We start from the raw sequence: 19,774 nt of genomic DNA, 5'->3' as shown, positions 1-19,774 counted from the left end.
TGAATATTCTTTGCGATAGACTTGGCTCAAATGATACTTCTTAGTCGAGGATTTTCCCCACATTCCAATACAAAGTTAGTGATTTAAAAAGAAACTGTTGATATATAAACAATTTATTAAATTTCCGTAACTTTTAAGTATTTAAAATACTAGTAAATTTTATACAGATCTGATTTGAGTCTTGAACTTCCAGCCATTACTGTACCTATGAAATAGGTAACATTTTCATTAGTCATAGGTTTCTTATCTGGGCACATACTAAATCCAAGCAGTTGTCTTTGTTGTGGTGCTTTCTGTCTGTCTATAGCTTCTGAAGTCCCATAACAGACACATTTATCGTGATAAAGTTGACCTAAGGATCCGGTAACAGCCGGTCATCTTCGCAGGTCCTGGAAAAAGCACCGAGCTGCTTGGTGTTAGCATCTTTCATCAGCTCAAGTTGCCGCTGGCCGCGTCGATACAGGTACTCGATGTGCATAACATTGTTCTTTGGGATGGCCGCATTTTTCCGGAACTCTGTCCGGATGCGGGGCAGGAAGCCAGGCTTGTTCTGTCCAGCCCGCAGTAACTGACGGTACAGTGTGAGCACTTGTTTCTGCAACTTACTGTAACGCACCATGGCTGTGGAAGGAGGGGGGAAACGCAGTGGTGAGCAGAAGAAAAAGAAGATGAGAATATGACTTAAAACACAAGTTTAGGAGAGCAATGAAGAGGTAGATCTGAAGCAGCTGGGGCATATGTCTGGGATATCAATTAACATAAAGCCAATGCATAGAGGTGTAACGAAGTGCACTTCTGGTATTTCAATAATAGATATTAATATTATTTAACTGATTTTAAAGTATAAAGACATTGATTGTTTTATAATGTTATTATCACGATAATAATACTTTCTCACTCTCATATAGAACATGACTGTTTCTGTCACCAGCAACGCTGGGTCAGTGCTGTCTGAAAAAGTACGGGTGATGACTCACCATGCAGGTGTACAGTTTACACGTGCTGACTAAACACCGTCTACCAAAACATGACCAGCAACGAACTACCCAGCTAAAATGAAAGCTCTGCCCTGCATATTGTGCGTCCAACACGATTTAGTGACAATCACCAATACTATACTGACTGGAAGATTCTAGAGGTACTGCAATATGGAATCCTTGCAATAGTGCCAACATGACCTTAATTAATTACCGTAAACATACGACATAAAGCGGAGCACAATGTGGTCGGGATACTAATCGATCACTGGGACTGTGGCGCAAAATAAAAATTAAGAATTTCAGAATTTATTCTGCTTTGTAAAGATGTCCCTCCCAATGGTTTTAGGTTTTATAAGCTAATGGAAAACCATGTGGACGTCTTATGGACCGTTATCTAAATCTCCTGCAATTTCTTTACCTTGTGTGTACAGTGCGTAGTACTATCCGGATATAATTCTGTAGAAGTACAAGTTATAAATCTACTTTTAAAAAACAAAGAGTCATTTCAGTTCACAATGACCAAGCCAGCAAGCTCCACACCGGAAGAATGCAAACTTGACCTTTCTGTTCGCCATGGCTTCCGTCAACAGTGACACATTTCCGGTGTGCACACTCCGAGTTCTTCAAAATTAAAGTTCCAAAAGGAACTCGCCAAATGCGGGCATGAAGCCGTATGATACAGAAGATACAGAATATATATAATTATATTTTAATATTTTCTAATTAATATTACGCTTTAACAAAATTATACAGAGTTTCAATTAATATACATTGGACTGTGCTAATCACATTTAAACATCTCGCACACGTGCATACCCGTTAAATTCTATTTTTTCTTCAAATAAATGTAATTTTACCGAAGCTATTTAAGTTCCTAGACCTTTAACCAACAACCTCCCAGTAGTCAAGGTCAGGTCAACTGCTTATTGTGGAAATTTGGCGTAAATCACACTGCTTGAGATTTCCTACCACTAATAATTCGTGATCACATAAATAAGAACCGGTCGGGGTCTAATTCAATATTCAATAATGCATTTTGGAAACATGCAACGGTGGTTTGATTATTCTAAAGTCTAGGTCTCCATGGTTCTTTGTCTGACCCCCTTTCAAGTCACTGTGTGATGAGGGGTTTGTTGTTGCCAGAAAAATGTGTGCACAACATCAACTCATCAACCGGCAGCACCTGTGAGGGACTGCACACCCTGCTGTGGTAAAGGCTGTGAGGGACTGCGCACCCTGCTGTGGTAAAGGCTGTGAGGGACTGCGCACCCTGCTGTGGTAAAGGGGCTCTTCAGTTTTCAAGGACTTACCAGATATCAGACTGAAAGTTTATTTTGTGATGTTCAAAAAAAAAAGAAAAAAATCAACAACTAAACAAATTGTATTTGAATGACTGAAGAGTTAAAACTTGGTTACAAAATACATTTAAAAACTCCAAAAGTGCAATGCTTAACTATCACTGGTGTGCATTTGGAATACAATTCAGGCAGATGTGTAAATATCAAAGGGTATCTTAGATTGGTATATACACTGCTATCAAAAAGTTAACTGTCTTATGGTGATGGACCATGAGAAATGTCTACAAAATAACACCAGTGCCCAATCTATGAAAGAGAAGCACAGACATTGCACTCATTGAAGGATTAAGCTAGTTTAAGGCTCTGATGAAAATCAAAGATAAAACTTGCAACCCTCCTGTAAATGACCAATTACATGTTCCTGGTCTAAAATGATACCATGTAAGCCATAGTAGTGTATTCAAAGCTTTAATCCGACAACTGATTCAAATACAAAAATAATTATGGCCAAAAACCGTTTCTTCATTCCCCGTGACAAGTGACACAGAACCACCCAAATTCAATTAATTATTCGACTATTATGCAGCAAAAAATGGTTATGTTGAGAACAAAAACAGCTGATCAGCCAAAAGATAAGGTCTGAAACATGCTGAGCAAGAAGTTTTCACAAAACGCTGACTAGATCGGTACTGCTGATAAAAAAAAATGTGGTTTGGGCATCCACCTGCTGTAGCTCCACTTTCTTATCAAGCCAATATCCTCCCGTCATCTAGACGTTAATACTGAATAAAGCCAAACCACATAACCGGTGGACTACACACATCAATGTTTACATCTAATCTTTGATTAGAACTGTGACTGTCATTATAAAATGATGGAGTTATGACTGTTGCCTTCTGCGCAGACTACAGTTGACAGAAGCATGTTAGATTTCAGAAGACAGAACCAAGATCTCCACTACTATCTTAAACAAAACAAAGACAATGGTAACGACAAAAAACATCAGCTGGAAGCGGCTTCCGGTCAAACCAGGCCCCTCAGGCAGGTTCCCGTTGTGTCCGTTCTTTCTGATGCTTGGCTTGACCAGTCTTACATCTCATCCAGACCATAGTCTTCTTCAGGAAAATCTCCCACTGTCACCGCCGTCGGCTTCACGAAGGCCCCATATTTGGCCTGACATTCAAAATAGCGTTTCCCACTGACACTGTAAAAGGACACCAAGCTTCAGAGTATCAGACTTATGCTCAGAAGAAGTGTGATTACCAAAGGCTATGCGGGGACTGTAATTCTCCTCACCTGCCATCATTCTTGCCTAGTGGCTCATCGTACTTCACGCCCACCCAGTAACCTGGCTTGAACTCTGCAGTCCCTGCAATAAAAAAAAAAAAAAGACATCCTGTTGACCTAAACACTCGATATATACCCATGCGAAGTGTAAATAGACAAGGACATTGTAAGTTATGTCATAGCAGACCATGAGTGGCTAATCTAATCATACTCACCGACAAACATCACAGTGCCGATCTTGGTTGGTTGCCCAGCAACATGCACCTGGCAGCGGCTGCCGACGGCGATAGCAGCCGAAGCGGTTTTCTCCTCCTCCTCGCGCTTCGCCTGCTCCGCCTCCCGTCGCGACGACTCCTCTTCATTGAAACGCCCCACCTTTTTCTTCTTCAAGAAGGAACGTGCCGAGTCTGAGAGAAGCAATAATCCTCAGTCACAACCACCCACTTCACAATTACTGCTGTAATTCTTTGGAAATGGATTTAATTACGGTTGCTATACATGAAACTATCGTATCAGTGCTTTGTGGCGGCAGAAGCGGTATTGCAGTCAGTCTCCTAAATCTCGCTAGTTGCTGGTTGCATTACCCAAGTCACTCACCACAATGATAACAAGTGCAAAGTCCAAGAAGGAATTAAACTGAAAATTATGTCTGTCCATGGAGGCATTTAAAAATGCATTTAAGTAGACTAATCCTATTCTTTTATCTCAGTAAATATAACACTGTCAACAGCACTGTAAGATGCTTTGTGTTTTTCAGCAACTGTAGAAAATGTTATAAAATTTGCCAGGAAACAAGCAGAGCTACACGGAAAGTATGAAGCAACTTGAACCCTTCGATACAATTTGCCACTATTGTTAGTATAAACAAAGTTAGTGACATGAAGGGGAAATGACCAAATCAGTCATCTTTTGAAGTCTATTTCTTCCAGCTGTAAATATTTTCCAGATGTGCACACCAAACGAGCGCGTAGTCAGGCTATAACCCGTATACCTGTTCTTTTATCATAGGCATCTTCAGCCATTTCATACTTCTCCACCTTTGACAAGTCAGTGAACTCGCCAGTCTGGGCACCACTCCGGTCAATCACCTGCACACACAATGAAATGGAATCTGTTAAGGCAACTGTTCAGTCAACACTTTGTAACTCACAAAAACCAGCATTTGCTGTAGCCACCCCCAAATTATTCCTCAGAAATGTTCAGCAATGTCATTTTTCTGCTATTTGGGAGAGCCAAACATTGAAAACTGCCACACCCTCTTCAAATGTCATGACATAAAGGATGCAATCAGCTGAGGATCACAACTTTATGCATTCAGTATTTCTGTATTTTTTGATCCCATGACTACTCGAGGTTCGTTATAAGGGGCACGAAAACAAAGCGTGTAGGAAAATAAAAGAAACAGACTCAGTTATAAGTAAATACAAGATTTCCTCTGTGGAAGCCACAACCTATGGCCAATCAGAAGGCTACGTACATGGATCCTGCAGTCATCATCCACAGCGTAAGAGCCTAACAGGGCCTCGTTGTCATCCAGCTTCTGCAAGAACTTGTCCGAGACACTGAACAGCTGGAGGTCCATGCAAGAAGCTGGGGTACCAGTCACCAGTTCTAATTTGCTCTGAAATACACAAAAATCAATAAAAATTGTATTTATCGACGTTTGTACATTTTTAAATAAATATTCATCAGCATAAGGCATAAGGTACAGACACGCGCATACTAAATTGTCACACAGATCTTGGCATGGGGGCGGGGCAGCTCTGCCCCACCCAATGTACCTTTTGCATGCATGACCGCTGAATGGAGAAAACAATGACAGCTACGGTAAAGGGTCAATAAAATATGGCTCTTAGTCGATTCAAACATTACGTTTAATCAAGAAACTATATCTAATGTTTTCCAGGATACCCGAAAACCCTATAGCTAAAATAATAATAAATGAATGAGCGACAAAACAGAACGATGCAGTTCATAAGTCTTTACAAAGACGCAAGCTAATACGCAATTATTTTAAGCAATAATTTAGACAACTAGTGCAAGCCTAATACAAAGTGCGTCAGCTAACTTTAATACTACTGATGCCATTTACGCTCATGTTCACATATTCCTTGCAATACAGGTCAAGTGAGTAATCTGCCTCAATTGCAGTGTCCTGAAATGCACTTACCTTGAACTCAGCGATAGTCATGCCTCTGTTGAATCGTCGATTTACCTCGAACGAATTAAGTGTGCTAGTGAGCCGCACCGATACAGTGGGGTTGGTGATTACTGTTACGCCGCCGTCCATTTTCCGTATATTATCTACTCTTTCACTGTCTTCCGAACAAGCAATGAGTTGACCACTGCGAAAAAATACTCTTTACAGACGTCGGTTAGAAATTGCTACTATATGCTACTAGGCGCATGCTATGCGGATATAGCCATTCCACGTGCGACTACTTCTGCTTTAGACTTAAGCGAGACGGTCGGTCGATTTTGTTTCGTGTAACTGCAAGGCAACACACAACCAAGAGGCGATTCCTCAGCCGCCCAATTCTGGAACATTCCACCCACCCACAGTCTGAGCGACCAGACCAATCACAGACAAGGGTGACAAGACGAGGTACGGGATTAACCAATCGGAAATGTACTTTTGTGAGTGGGAAGGCGTACACGGAATAAGAAAGGAAGAGGAATTACGTAACACACTTATAGCCAGCCAATCACAGAGGTGTTTTGGAAAGCATTGTAGAGCAGTTCTCCATTACGGCCACAGGGTGGGGATATTCTACAATTTATGAAAGCTTCAGGCTATTAAAATACTTGTTTAAGGAGTTTGGAAAATGATTTCATTAGGCAAAATTACCCCTTAAAAATCCGTCTTATAACCAGTAATTCTGATCAGGGTAGCAGGAGCCCATCCCGTGCGACGGTGCACCCTGGATGGGATGGCAGTTCATCTTAGGGCACACAGAAAAAAAAACACACACACTGTGCAATTTAGAGGCTTCAATTAGCCTAACTGCATGTTTTGGTCTGTCAACAGACTTGGATTACCCTGGGGAAGGTCCTGTGAAACAGGGAGGACATGCATAAACACATTCACACACTCATACACACATTCCAAAGATAGGATTGGGACACCAGCCCAGAAGGTGTGAGGCAGCAGTGCTAGCCAGTGAGTTGGGGGCTCCGGGGGGGCATATCATATACCTACTACAGAAGCGGAGAATGGTATATCTATCATGATACTTATCTTGTTATTTAGAGAGAACGGTGTATAAAAATTACTTCAAGCATGGCCATTGTCAGCTTCCATAGTATGTCTGTGCATGTTTCACATTTTTTTTGTGCAATTGGGGGTTGGAGAGAGTAGGGGGGAGGGAAAAAGGAGGACAAGGGTGCTTAAAGGATGACACCCAACAGCAGTCCAGACGGAGGGCTGGAAAACCAGGTTGTCCAGACAAAATCCAGACGAGTGATCTTTTAGGGGACACTTAAAGACTGAGAAAGCCAAGCATGTAGAAACATCACAAGATGATCTTTGGAAGTTTCTCAGATCATAGCTGGATAGCACAGATCATCAGGTTTTGCACAGACATCTTCCATGTGAGGGTTTGTGAGCATGTCTAGACACAAAAAAAGGTTAAAGCTCTGACATTCAAAGGGTACCGAATGGTGCCGTGTAAGTGCTGGTGTGACTGACGGGGCTGAACAGGTAGGGCTTAGTGTCAGGATGGTATGGAGAGCTGCAGTCCAAGTCCACGACTGCCTGTGCTCTCTGGAGAAGTTTACATTCCAGTGTATTAGTTAAGATGCGGGCAGCTGGTCCTGCCCCATTACCCAATGTCTCTCTGCCTGTATGTGTATACGTGCAGCTATCCACATCAGCAGTTACACCGGTACTCTGATACGTTCTAGATCACACCGGCACACGTGTTCAGGTACTCTGCTTCATACACAAATACTATATATCTCTGTCTATGAAACAGTGTTTCACAGCCACATAATAATACATCCGAGAGAGGGCTTCTGCATTTATTCAGATATTATTAAGCTTAAGTAAGAAGGTTTACACTAAAAAAAATTATTTTCACTGCCTCAGAACTGCAGCTACAGCCAGTGCTGCCGTGCATGGTGGGTGTGTATTCAGCTGCATTCTGCTTTGGACATTGAACATTTGCATGGTGGAGCCTGAGCTGAAGGATCATTTGGTTTCCTGCTGCAGTGACAGAAACAACAGAGTCAGAGGATAAGATCCATCAACTGTATTCAGGTCTCTATGTGCCCAAGAAAGGGACACATTCCCTTCCAGGGTCTCATTTTAATTACGTAACATTATCATTTTTATTGTTATACTTAATCCGCACGAATATAATGAAAGAAAACAAATAAACACTGCATATACACAACAGGTGTAGTCTGTAGACACTGAAGTTGTTATATAGCATCATGGGCTAAATATTAAATAGAAAATGAAAAATATTATTTCAAAAATATCCTTATAGATCTCCAAAGACCATCCTCTAGTGAACTGCTTCAACAGACAATAGATTAAGCAGCCCAATGATGAATGGTTGGAACATCTCAGGTAACATATAAATCCTTTGGATGGAGCAAGAGACATTTTTAAACAGGCCCTCAGGTTCCGGTCTAAAGTACAGCACATTCATCCTCAGACATATATATCTTGGAAGTGATGTCATCACACTGTCGACATGCCTTGGAATAAGCAAGCAGTCTCAAAATCACTCTTCAAGTTTAATTAAAATGAACAGACCAAATACAATTGTTTGTCATCAAAAGTGTTTCTGTAAAAGCATTATTCTACATGCTGTTTTTTCATAAAGAAAAACAAAAGTATTCAGAATACCAAACCCTTAGAACGTTCACCGTAACGTTCGGCACTCCCCAGAGCCTATTCCAAGCTCCATGTTATTTTTGAATTCAGTGTAAGCCTGTCCCACAGGTAGCTGGAGCACCAGTGAACAAGTGTTTGCCTTTGGGAATCTGACCAGTCCATCCTCTGGGTGCAAAAACGCCAGTTCTGGCTGCGTCACAAAACCCATTGCTGGGATTCGCCGCAGGCCTGTGGCAAAAATGAGAACATCCTCAAGAGTGATTGGGTGGGTTAGTCCACCTGTATAGAAAGACAAAAAAAATTACACTGCAAGAGGATTAACAAACGAGTGGATCAAAGCCAGTAGTAGGCTGTATGAAAGAAAATCAAAAAGACGTATCCCATTTAATTCATGGAATATACAGGCATTTGGGAATAACTGGCACAGGGCTCCATACCTTCTACCTCCAGGAGCCAATCCTTCCAAAAGGCAATGGCTCTGGCTTCCAGCCGTCTCCGATCAGACCCTGGCAATGATCTAGATCTGGCCTGGAAAAGCCCCACGATATCACTGGCCTTCAGGGATGTTGTATCCTGCAGGAAGATTTTCTCAAAAGCTTGAGGGCGTGACGTCACTTCTTCCAGGACACCAAGAGCACTCAGTCCTTCTTTGAATCTGATGCAAAAAAAATAATAAAAAGAGTACCTATACTATTACTCTAATCCTATCATGCTGAACTTACATGTTTTAATCAGAGTGGAAGAAATAATTCAAAATGTGTAAAGATCAACTGAAGGTGAAGTGTAAGAAGAGTACCAGGGGTCATGTAAACTTGGTTTGCAGCAGCTGTCATCAAACCTTTTCTGCTTGTAATACAGCACAGACAACTTACTGTTGGAGGGCTGCTTGGATTCGTCTCTCACAGTGAAACTGGACAGCAGCCTCTATCAACTCTTCCCTTTGCTCCAAGGACTGGAGGTGCCATCGTGCTCCCATCGGATCCAACTCATCCGCTGCTTCATTAACAGCCTGTCTGGCATCGTCAAGTGTCTCTGCACTGCTTATCTGAAATTATACAACAATTACTTCCAACCAAGAAATCTGATTGGACAAGAGGCGCTCTGAGTGCTGCCATCAGAGTATTACTGTACTTGGACATTTCACATCAGATGTATCACTCCGCGTCTAAAAAGTGCTACTTAGTCAAATTTAAATGATGCAAAGTAGTTTGGAGCGAGTGACCTGTGTTGAGTTAGAATGTCTGTGTTGCTTGGCAAAAGTCAACAGTTGCCTGGTGGGAACTATTTTTTTTTTGCGGAGGCCTGTAAATGTTTATATAAACAATCAAGCAAAGTATTACCCATTGTGGCTTATTACTGTTATCTAATGAACGCTACTCAATCAATCATGCAGTTATACTCCAATACAACCCGGCTGTGATTATCTGCGGCCTCGTGCCTACAACCAAATCATTAGAGTCCAACTGCACACGTTCTCGTATGTTATTGCTTAATTATAAGAAGGAATTGCCACTTAAATGAAAATCTCAAACCATTAACTGTGATTATGAGTATGTGATGTTTTCAGGGCCTTGCACTGCTGATATAACTGAAGCAACCAGATCCACCGTAAAGAAATTTCAAAACGGTATTATGGCTTTTATAATAGTTACCTATAATACGATAATAGTTGATATAATACGAGTAAATTCCATGAAGAAGCAAGGCCCAGTTAAATGGACTTCACTGAGTAACCGTTTCACCAATAATGGACACTCCTAGTTTTTCTAAGCAAAAGGTAAGAACATGTCAAAAGTGTATAATGATTTCTAAACTTGCCTTCTCCAGTTTAGTCTTTAGACCGCAGTCCACCACTTCTTCAGTGGTCGCTGGGGCAGACGGTAGACCAAAGACTTGGCTGAAAAGCCTTTTTGAGAAAAAGTTAGGTGACACACCTCCCTGGATCAGGCAAACGGCCAACATTTGGCCCACAATTCTGTACATGTTGTTGTGAAGGGCTAAAAAAAAAAAACATCATAGTAACGTTAAAATAAAGCGGTGTTGGAAATGCATAAATTCAACAAGCATCTTTTTCTAACATTATTGCAAAAATCTGATTTGCACAGCTTTTTTTTAAATGAATATCAAATCAGTTTCTTTTGTTTAAACATACCAACACTGTCAAGGACCAGGGTGCGAGCTTCTTGAGGGCCTTCAAATATTTGGTGCTCTTGGATCTGTCCCATCAGGAGTCTGCAAAACTCCCTGGTAGGTCCCCCATCATCTGCGGCCCCATCACCCAGACCATCCTCATCAATAAACACAATGTCCAGTTTTGACTCTGGGTCAAAGGCAGGCCGCCTGAAGGCTCTCAACGCACAATCAAACTCTTCATTACGGAGAACATTTATCTGGTTAGCCGTGGGAGCAAGATGGTGAACCCTTGACTTCAGAGTCTTTAGTGCAGAAGCAACGTCAAAAGGTCTGTATGGAGGGAGAGAAAAGAAAGCAGAAGAAACGTTTCTTTACTGACATACGCACAAACACAATTTTAAGTTCTGCAATGTCAGCATGCAGATTATTTTTTTTTAAATATATGTTTGCACTTCGCTCTGTGCTCTATAGCGTCGACCTGAAAGTAAGTGTCGTGTCTTGTTTGATTTGCATCAGCTGTGCTCAGAGGAAGCATGCAGAATAAGACTTGCATTGTATAACTGTGTAACTGACTGTTTTACCGTGCATATGACATACTTCTTAAATCAATGTCAGTTCATTACACATGCTACTGCAGGACGCAAAGTATTTACTGTATTTAGAATTCTTTTTTTCTACATAGGTAGGAACAACATAATTATAGCATAATTAATACATTATACTGTATAAGATGCAAATAATGTAATACTGATATAATACAAATATACATATATATATATATATATATATCTCAAATAATGAAACATGGTCTCTTCAGAAAATGTGTGTAGGTACCTACTCTTCAGTGTTCTGCAGGTCTGGGCTTGATGGAGTGGAGGAGATATTAGAGGGACTGTGGGTTGGAGGGGGAGCAGGGGAAAGGGTGGGGACTGTGACTGGTGGAGGGGGAGGAGGGGAAAGGGTGGGGACTGTGACCGGTGAGGAGGGAGCAGGGGAGAAGGCGGGGACTGTGACCGGTGAGGAGGGAGCAAGGGAGAAGGCGGGGACTGTGACCGGTGAGGAGGGAGCAGGGGAGAAGGCGGGGACTGTGACCGCTGGAGGGGGAGGAGGGGAAAAGGAGGGGACTGTGACTGGCAGACAGGGATCAGGGGAAAAGGTGGGGACTGTGACTGGTGGAGGGGGAGGAGGGGAAAGGGTTGTGATTGTGACGGGTGGAGGGGGAGCAGGGGAGAAGGCAGGGACTGTGGTAGGTGGTGCAGCTCGCGTCTGCTCATGTGCTGCGGAGGAGTTTGACTTAATATCCTGAAATGAATTGATAAGACAACGTTAACCCACATGAAGGCCCAAAGAATTTCACCCACAACTTCACATCCCAATTGATGGCAAGGAGCTGCCAAAGCGATTAAGAGGAAGTCAAATCAGCTAACTACCCACGGAAATGGTAAATTGTTTCTCCTAAGAAGCCCAGCCGAAATGAAAACACTCTTTGGACCAAGGTTCGATTGCCAGTGGTTCCTCCGGCTATGTGTTTTGGGTCAAAATGCAGGGCATATTAATACATTAATACAGCAAATATAATGACACCCCCACAGAACAGCGCACAACTAATGCACACCCAAAGGCACTCACCTCCAGTGCATCCCCCAACATCCACAGAATGTACAGAGTACACGGTGCAGTGATGCCACTGTCTGCCAGTGAACCTCTTTGGGTGCTTTGCAGTGAGGTGCGGGACATAGCATTCTGAAGTGTAAATATTTCAGTAGCCATTTCTTCACTGCCTGCAAAGGCAACTATATGCTGCAAAGTGAAGTTTGTATCAATTAATCGCTTTTAAAAAGAGTAGGTGGCTGTAAACTGAGGAGAATAAGACGCAGGGGTACAGAAATTACCTGGAAAGGCTGACTAGGTAGAAAGCGTCTCCGTTTTAAGGTACCATCAGGATATTTAAACTGGACGGTTACCCCATTGTCAGGCTCTGGTATGGAATTCATCATTTTCTTCCTGGTATTTATAACCTATAAACAAATTATTACACGGCTCTCTGGAATGCTTGATTCTGATTGGTCAGTTGAGACATTTGCAGGTTCATTATTTTCAAATAATAACCGCTCCAAAGTAATAACGCATAGTCACGTGGTACTATATCGTTTCGCGGAAAGATAAAAATGTTATTTTAAAACAAATATGCCAATAAAATGTTTCAAATTCATATTCATGTCCATGTCATTTTCCTTATGTGGCAAGTAGCCGTGTAATAAGCGGGATAATGTACAGGCAGCCGGTAGTTATCGCGAAATAAGCCCCTTCAGTGTGATACAAGACCCTCCGCTTCGCGTCGGGTCCTGATCACACTGTCGGGGCTTATTTCTGCGATAACTACCGGCTGCCTGTACATTATCCCTTACTTAATGTCTCTTATGTGATAAATATCAATAGAGGATTTATAGTTTTATACGGCGATACATGACTAACTTACCTCTACTCTTCTCAGCTCACGCTCCTGAAACTGCCTTCGTCTTCTCTCCTGTTGTCATATGAAACTTCATTTTAACTGCTACTTAATTGATCAATCAGAACAACCCAAAGACGATTGGCTAAAAACGGAATCCTTACTGCAAAACAACATTTTGCTTTGTGTGAGCTGGCCATACGAGCATTTTCTTACCATTTCTTGGTCTAGTACCGGCGAATGTTGATACTCTTCATCCTGCTGGCTGGGTAGGGCATGGCGTTCCGGCAAGCCTACACTCTCTCTTTCAACTGCTTTATCGTCAGCCTGACCTGTAAACATGTCCTGAAATCACAGAATGTGTTTTCAATGAACTGAAAAGCATGAATGATAGTTATTCTATGAATCCATCCTTAATACAGCCATTCACAAAATAGGAGCGAAAGTCAAATGAACTGGAATTTGGGGATCAAACGTGCCTGAGCAAGATACAGCCTGGCTAGTGTGAGTACGGCAGGAATATACATCATTGACCTACGTTATAATGACACAGATAAATTGACTGAAAGCAAAATAATGACTTGTCTAAAAAATTATGATCAGTCATACATTGCCTAAGAATGTTCCGACAGTCTTACTGTATGGATACCAACCAAAGACCCATCTCATACCTCCTCCTTCAACCAGTCTCGTTCCTCCTCGTCCTCCTCCTCCTTCAGCCCGATTGGTTCCTCCAACATGTTGTGCTTTTCCCACTCCATTCCACCTCTGTCCCCCACTACGTTCACACTCTGGACTCCCTCTTCCCAAAACTCCTGTTAAATTGCCAATAAAACACATTCTTCCGTTAGTCACACCATCCGTGCCTCTTCCAACTGAGAGGACAAGGCATTTTAAAACCATGACTTAAGAAAATCAGAAGATTCCGCTTTTGACCTCTACATCTGAGATTGCACGATTCGTTTACTTATAAAAATGTCACTGTGTGCCTATGTGTCATTTTGGAGGCCCTGCAAGTTGATTCAAATAACAGTAACATACCATTGGTCTGATGTACACAGCCGATCTTCGCAGCAAAGGACACGCTTTTATAGCCGAGGGACAGACAGGGGTGAGGTCCAACTGGCGGATTTTCCTTTGTCTGTTGACACTGCAAAGGCGGAAGTCACCTTGTAAACTAGGGAATTCCGCCCTTATTTTCTCAATAAATGCGGTCTCTGACATGGAGAGTGGCACCACGATTTTCTTTATGGATAATCCCGCTGTTAAGGAAAAGAGAAAACCACAAACGTTGTAAGTGCCTTGCAGGTTCCCTTGCCAATTTACAAAACTCATACCGAGTTACTGAAAACAACAGAGCTTAATTTTTTGGAAACGATGTCATAGTACTTACAATTAGGCTACTACTCAGTATGACAAAGATCCTTTAAAAATTAAAGCTATAGTTTGTTTTTTTATTAAATTCGTCTTTCATGCATTTTGTGATGGTTGAGCCATAAGCAGTGGTTAAGTAAAGCGATCTCGTCTTCGCCCGTGTCCGAGTCTGATCCCCCAACTTACCTCTTGGTAATAAGAGTGTATCTTGGCCATTTGGAAGAGCAGCCAGTCGTATTGCAGTCAGCCGCCGTCGGGCCGGTCCTGTCCCGCCGTGCTCCTCATCTCGCCTAAACACCCAAAATCTTTATGAGACATATGCATAACATATACGCAGAAAATCACTCATGTTATAATATTTGAAATAAACAGTTTGAAGGTACCAGTTTTTCACCTGGTACCTGATGAAGGCTTTTCACTTAATGATCCAGGTGCTAATATTGAATGTAACACCAGAAGTAGCAAAATATTAGCATACTAACCGTAACTATGCAAGCTAAAATGACTCATTTTCATATAATCTTTTAAATCTCAGCTAGCTAGAGTACATAGGCTATGACTTAAACACTTCCTCCTCAACTCAAACACTAGGTTAGCTGTTGATTGCAACAAAAAGTAGGATACAATGAGGATACATCTAATATTATTTGTAGAGAAATAAAACTTCCTCCTCTGACCTGTTTTGTTCCTCCGTGTCTTGGCTTTCCCATTCCATTCCATTCCCACCACCCACTTGATGCTCATTCTCGACCTCCTCCCTGTTTTCCTGTTAAATTGAGCACAAAACAATATATTCTTAGATTAGTCACACTATACATGCCTCTTACAGCTGTATACAGGTCAAGGTATGTTTCAAAAAAATTATAAGATTCTGCAATTGACCCTAAATGTGATTGCATGTTTCATTTACTGATAAAATGCTACAATGTCATAGCCAGTGTAATATTTGAGAGGTCCTGCAAGTTTTTTTGTGATTAATTTTTTCTTATTGCTTTTTCAGCAGTCACACATACATTTAACACACAAAAGCTTCAAACAGGGAGCCCCTGCAAGTTGATTCAAGTGACAGTAACGTACCATTGGTCTGATGTATACCGCTGATCTTCGCAGCAAAGGACACGCTTTTATTGCAGCGGGACAGACAGAGGTGAGCTCCAGTTGCTGGATTTTCCTAAGTCTGTTGACTCTGCAAAGGCAGAAGTCACCTCGTAAGCTAGGGAATTCTGCTCTTATTTTCTTAATAAATGCGCTCTCTGGCATGGAGAGTGGTACCACGATTTTCTTTATTAATGATCCCACTGTGAAGGAAAGAGAGAGAAAGCCACAATTATTATAAGTGGTTTACAGGTTCTCTTGTCAATACTTTGACCAATTTACAAAACTCAGAGTTACTGAAAACAACAGAGCTTAATTTTTTGGAAACGATGTCACAGCACTCACAATTAGGCTATTACTCAGTGTGACACTAATCTGTTAAAAACAAAAGCTACTCTAGATTGTTCATTTTTATAAAATTCATCTTTGTTGCATTTGTCTCAGTTAAGTGTCTTTGTGATGGTTAAGTCGTAACGTCTTTGCCCATGTCTAAGCCTGATCCCCTAACTTACCTCTTGGTAAAAATACTGTATCTCTGCCATTTGGAAGAACAGCCAGTCGAATTGTGGTCAGCCGCTCTCTAGCTGGTTCTGTCCTCCCAGGCTCCGGATCTCGCCTAAACACCCAAAGTCATTATGAAGAATATGCATAACACATAGGCAGAAAAATCACCCAAGTTAGCAAATTTTATATAAAAACTGTTCAAAGGAGCTAGTTTTTCACATGGTGTCTGATAGAGGCTTTTCATGATAGAGGATTTTCACAGAATGTTCCAGTTGCTAATTTTAATATAACACCAGAAGTAGTAGATTACCACACACACACACACACACACACACACACAAGAAACACACACATACATGTGTCGATTTACACACACATATATGAGATATACAATTCTGGGAAAATTAAGAGACTACTGTATATTTTTTTAATAATCTGCATTTTTAAATCCTGGTTTAATCCTGTCTGCTGGCAGAAGGCTATGCTGAGCAGCAGACTGCTTCCAGGCTCAAAATTTCTAACACAGCAGTAAACAAGAACATGGTGAAGCAGGAGACACTGGCAATAACTAAAAACCACCCAGGTTGAGGACAGAAGCTAGAGATGCCAGAGATGACTGTCAACTTATGTGGCAGTGCCTCTTGAATTGGAGGATGACCTTTTTTGCCCTGATATTCTTACCCTAACCAATCTTAATTGGTTTTGCAGTCACAATGTAAGATATAAGTCACACCGCCATTACATAAAAATTCCCCGACTGCACTAAAGACGCAGCCGTTAATAACGGCCCTTAACCAGCTTACATCAAAATCAATGGCATGCAGAACACAAAATTCTCTCTTGTTCCCATCAATTCAAATTACAAGTTTGCCATTTGTGCTCTAATGCTCCCATCTAGTGGGCAGTTAGGCGAACACACCATGCTAAATGAATAAGTATAATATAGTACACTAGATACTGTACATCTTTTCTCAAAAACTAGTAGCCTACAAAAATTCAGATGTTACTAATGTCAACGTAAATCAGTATTTCCTAAGCCCAATCCAATCAAAATTATTTCTTAACCTCAATTCATACAAGCTATACTGAGTGAGGAATTGTTTTCTCTCTTCTAATGACTGAATGTAGCGGTTCCCTTCAGAAACTGATGTAGTGGTAACATAATTTTAAACACCTTAAGGTGTTCAAAATGGACGTGTTAACATGGTATTTTCTGTCTTCTTATGACGTAGAAATTTCACGTGTTAATGCAGATGCAGAACATTTTGATCCAATCCGCCTCTCACCCCCGAGTCAGGTACCTATTGCTGGTGTAGCACTCCATCAGGGCGTAGCGGGACTTCTCTCCGTCCCATATCGTCTTGGGCAGTGGGAACTTCTTCCGGAGCCTGCATTTATCCAGGGCACCCAGGCTGCGACCCCGGGACCTCTCCGCCTCTTTGTAGCGCGCCCGCAAGTACAGGTCCTGCAGGAACCCATGGTTGCTCGGGTGGAAGTCGCGGCTCTCTAGTATGGCGTACAGCTCTTTGAATTCCTCCCGGTGAAAGGCGACCAGCGCCTGGGCCTTCAGCAGGGTGTCGTTGTCACGGATCAGGTCGGTCGATGGAGGGATGGTGGAGAGGAACCGACCCAGGAGGTCCACGTTGCCCCCCTCCATTAGCGCCTCGCAGATGCTCTCCACTTGGTCCGGGGAGAAGCCGAGCGCCGAACTCTGTGAAGTTTGCAGCGGCAGTTCCGAAACATCGTCAACCTCCGCCTTCTCTTCTTTCAGCTTTGCTGACTCCGGAGACAACATCTCCGCGTTGTTCGTTGTCTGCACTCCTAACTCCCGAGGAAAGGAAGCCATTTTAGTACATTGTTTTCCTTTGATTTCCACGCCGATGAGCATTATTTGCACGCGCACACTGGCATCGCACATGCGCACACCATATATTTTACGACTTGTTTCACGCCTATAGACGTAAAAAAATGCACACGTAAAGAAACACGTCAATAATTCACACGTTCATATTTTATGGGAAGCCGCTTTCAGGCGTCAGTAATGAAGACGTTTATATTTCGTGCCTACAAACGTTGCATTATTAATATTATTACCATTACAGGCAGCCACAGAAGTCCGCGTACATTCGGCATTTTGCAGCGTGTCTTGACGTCACCGAAGTTACCCTTTCAAAATAAAAGCACCATCACCTCCTAACCACAAACGCTAGAACAAAAACTAATTCGTTTTCTTATTATTCTGTGTGGCTTTTCTTATGTGTAATGAAATAGACCAAAATACGTATTATATGGTAATTAATACAAAACATCTACACTCAACTCTAATAAAGCTATGTAATGTGCTCAAAGTCTTACCGATATTTACAACGTGGTAAAGGCGGTAAATTGGGATCTGTAATTTATGACACCGTCATGAAAATAAACCAATACTTATCATTAATTTAAGGCAACTTTTACTGTAATATCAAACATATATTTGTATTTAATGAAATGGAGGGGATCGGAATAAACAGTTTAGCACAGGATAACCGCTACTGTCTGGAATCCTGCAATGTTCTTCAGATTTGCCAGCACCCGTCACAAGAACCTCATGACCATAAATATCAGTAGCCTACACCTTGTATAATTGAAATAGAAAAAGAAGCCTGCGATAAAGAATTATCTTTCGAAGAAATATTACTGCGAAATTGAAATACAATCACGCGCATGGTAACTAGTGATTTTAAAAAAAAATATTTAATGACATACTCTCCAAATTTTTATTGTTTTAGGTTTAGTAGGCTCCTCTGCGCTCCAGACCACGGCTCCCCGCCTGCCCGGGCCCCGGAGTTCACCCCGCACATCCCGGCCAGCGCCACGCCCCTGCCGCCTACCCTAAGCCCGGATAACGTCCTGGCGCTCAGCCCTGGAGTCCCCACCACGTTCGGCAATAACCTGAATTCGACCTCGTTACGATGCTTCCCCAATAAGAAAAGACTCTAATACTGTGAATAACCGAATAAGGCAACACTGTGAATAATATCTTCTACAGGCGTCATTTAGAAATAGTAAATATACGCCACAAGGCGCATGTTATACATGTAGCTAGTTAACTCTGTCCACGTGTGACTGTCAGCGTCTGATATATGAAGGACAAGACATTGGTTTTGTTTCATGTAACTTGCGCGGCAACATAAAATAAATGGGCAATTCCTCAGCTGCCCAATTCTGAAATATTCCACCCACACACAAACTAGGCTACCAAACCAATCACGGACAAGGGCGACATGTAGTATGGGATTAAACAATCGGAAATGTATTTCTGGAGCGGGGATGCGTGTAGGGAGAGGAAGAGGAATTACATAAAGCAGATCCAGCCAGCCAATCACAGAGGCGTTTCGGAAAGCGTTATAGAGCACTTCACCATTATGGCCCCGAGGTGGCGATACTCTGCAATTTATAAAAGCTTCTGGATATTAAAATAATGTATAAGGAGTTTGGAAGGTAAAGAAACGGCCTAATGTGGGGAAAGGATTTAGTTATGGTAAAATAACCTCTTAAAAATCAATCTTCTAACAACTTATTCTGCTCATGCAACAAGGCTAGGATACACCATGATTGGGACAATAGTGCATCTTAGGGCACACACACAAAATCATACATTATGTGAAGTTTAAAAGTATCAATTAGCCTAACTTTACTGACAGAATTACTTTGTGGCAACCACCATGTTACTGACCATCTCCTAATATAAATTATTTAAAATAACAGTTACTTTATATATAACTTCTGTTCATCTCCATTTACTTATTCTATTGTTTTATAAACA

The 19,774-nt window shown here is 41.8% G+C and overlaps 3 protein-coding genes across 7 annotated transcripts; all 3 read right to left on the bottom strand.

Annotated features, from left to right (window-relative positions):
- Nucleotides 1-97: 97 nt before the first annotated feature.
- On the bottom strand, nt 98-1,552 carry sdhaf1 (succinate dehydrogenase complex assembly factor 1). Its single transcript, XM_023813785.2, has 2 exons — nt 1,399-1,552; nt 98-621 (listed from the first exon to the last, which is right to left on the bottom strand). Exon 2 carries the CDS (start codon nt 617-619, stop codon nt 353-355), a length of 267 nt encoding a protein of 88 aa, XP_023669553.1. The 5' UTR covers nt 620-621; nt 1,399-1,552; the 3' UTR covers nt 98-352.
- Nucleotides 1,553-2,730: 1,178 nt separating this feature from the next.
- tbcb (tubulin folding cofactor B) lies at nt 2,731-6,123 on the bottom strand. Its single transcript, XM_023813663.2, has 6 exons — nt 5,736-6,123; nt 5,043-5,186; nt 4,557-4,653; nt 3,781-3,972; nt 3,575-3,647; nt 2,731-3,482 (listed from the first exon to the last, which is right to left on the bottom strand). The coding sequence occupies exons 1-6, from the start codon at nt 5,853-5,855 to the stop codon at nt 3,368-3,370; spliced, it is 741 nt and encodes a 246-aa protein (XP_023669431.1). The 5' UTR covers nt 5,856-6,123; the 3' UTR covers nt 2,731-3,367.
- A 1,746-nt stretch (nt 6,124-7,869) lies between these two features.
- LOC111844854 (uncharacterized) lies at nt 7,870-18,922 on the bottom strand. Of its 5 annotated transcripts, none has more exons than XM_023813696.2 (18): nt 18,715-18,922; nt 17,268-17,787; nt 15,975-16,078; nt 15,445-15,665; nt 15,045-15,133; nt 14,554-14,657; nt 14,035-14,255; nt 13,665-13,808; nt 13,210-13,338; nt 13,021-13,068; nt 12,434-12,559; nt 12,171-12,341; nt 11,380-11,843; nt 10,561-10,871; nt 10,227-10,405; nt 9,281-9,453; nt 8,846-9,063; nt 7,870-8,687 (listed from the first exon to the last, which is right to left on the bottom strand). In XM_023813696.2, exons 2-18 carry the CDS (start codon nt 17,759-17,761, stop codon nt 8,437-8,439), a joined length of 3,447 nt encoding a protein of 1,148 aa, XP_023669464.1. In that variant the 5' UTR covers nt 17,762-17,787; nt 18,715-18,922; the 3' UTR covers nt 7,870-8,436. The 5 variants fall into 5 exon arrangements, with proteins under 5 accessions (XP_023669464.1, XP_023669463.1, XP_023669462.2 ...); XM_023813695.2 differs by lacking the exon at nt 18,715-18,922 and adding an exon at nt 18,061-18,258; XM_023813694.2 differs by lacking the exon at nt 18,715-18,922 and adding an exon at nt 18,061-18,117 and having other exon boundaries at nt 17,268-17,791.
- Nucleotides 18,923-19,774: the final 852 nt, after the last annotated feature.

This window comes from Paramormyrops kingsleyae, chromosome 17 (genome assembly GCF_048594095.1).
Source record: "Paramormyrops kingsleyae isolate MSU_618 chromosome 17, PKINGS_0.4, whole genome shotgun sequence".
NCBI classification, from domain to species: domain Eukaryota; kingdom Metazoa; phylum Chordata; class Actinopteri; order Osteoglossiformes; family Mormyridae; genus Paramormyrops; species Paramormyrops kingsleyae.
Note: the sequence above shows the minus strand (reverse complement) of the source record. Positions and strands in the feature narration are given on the sequence as shown.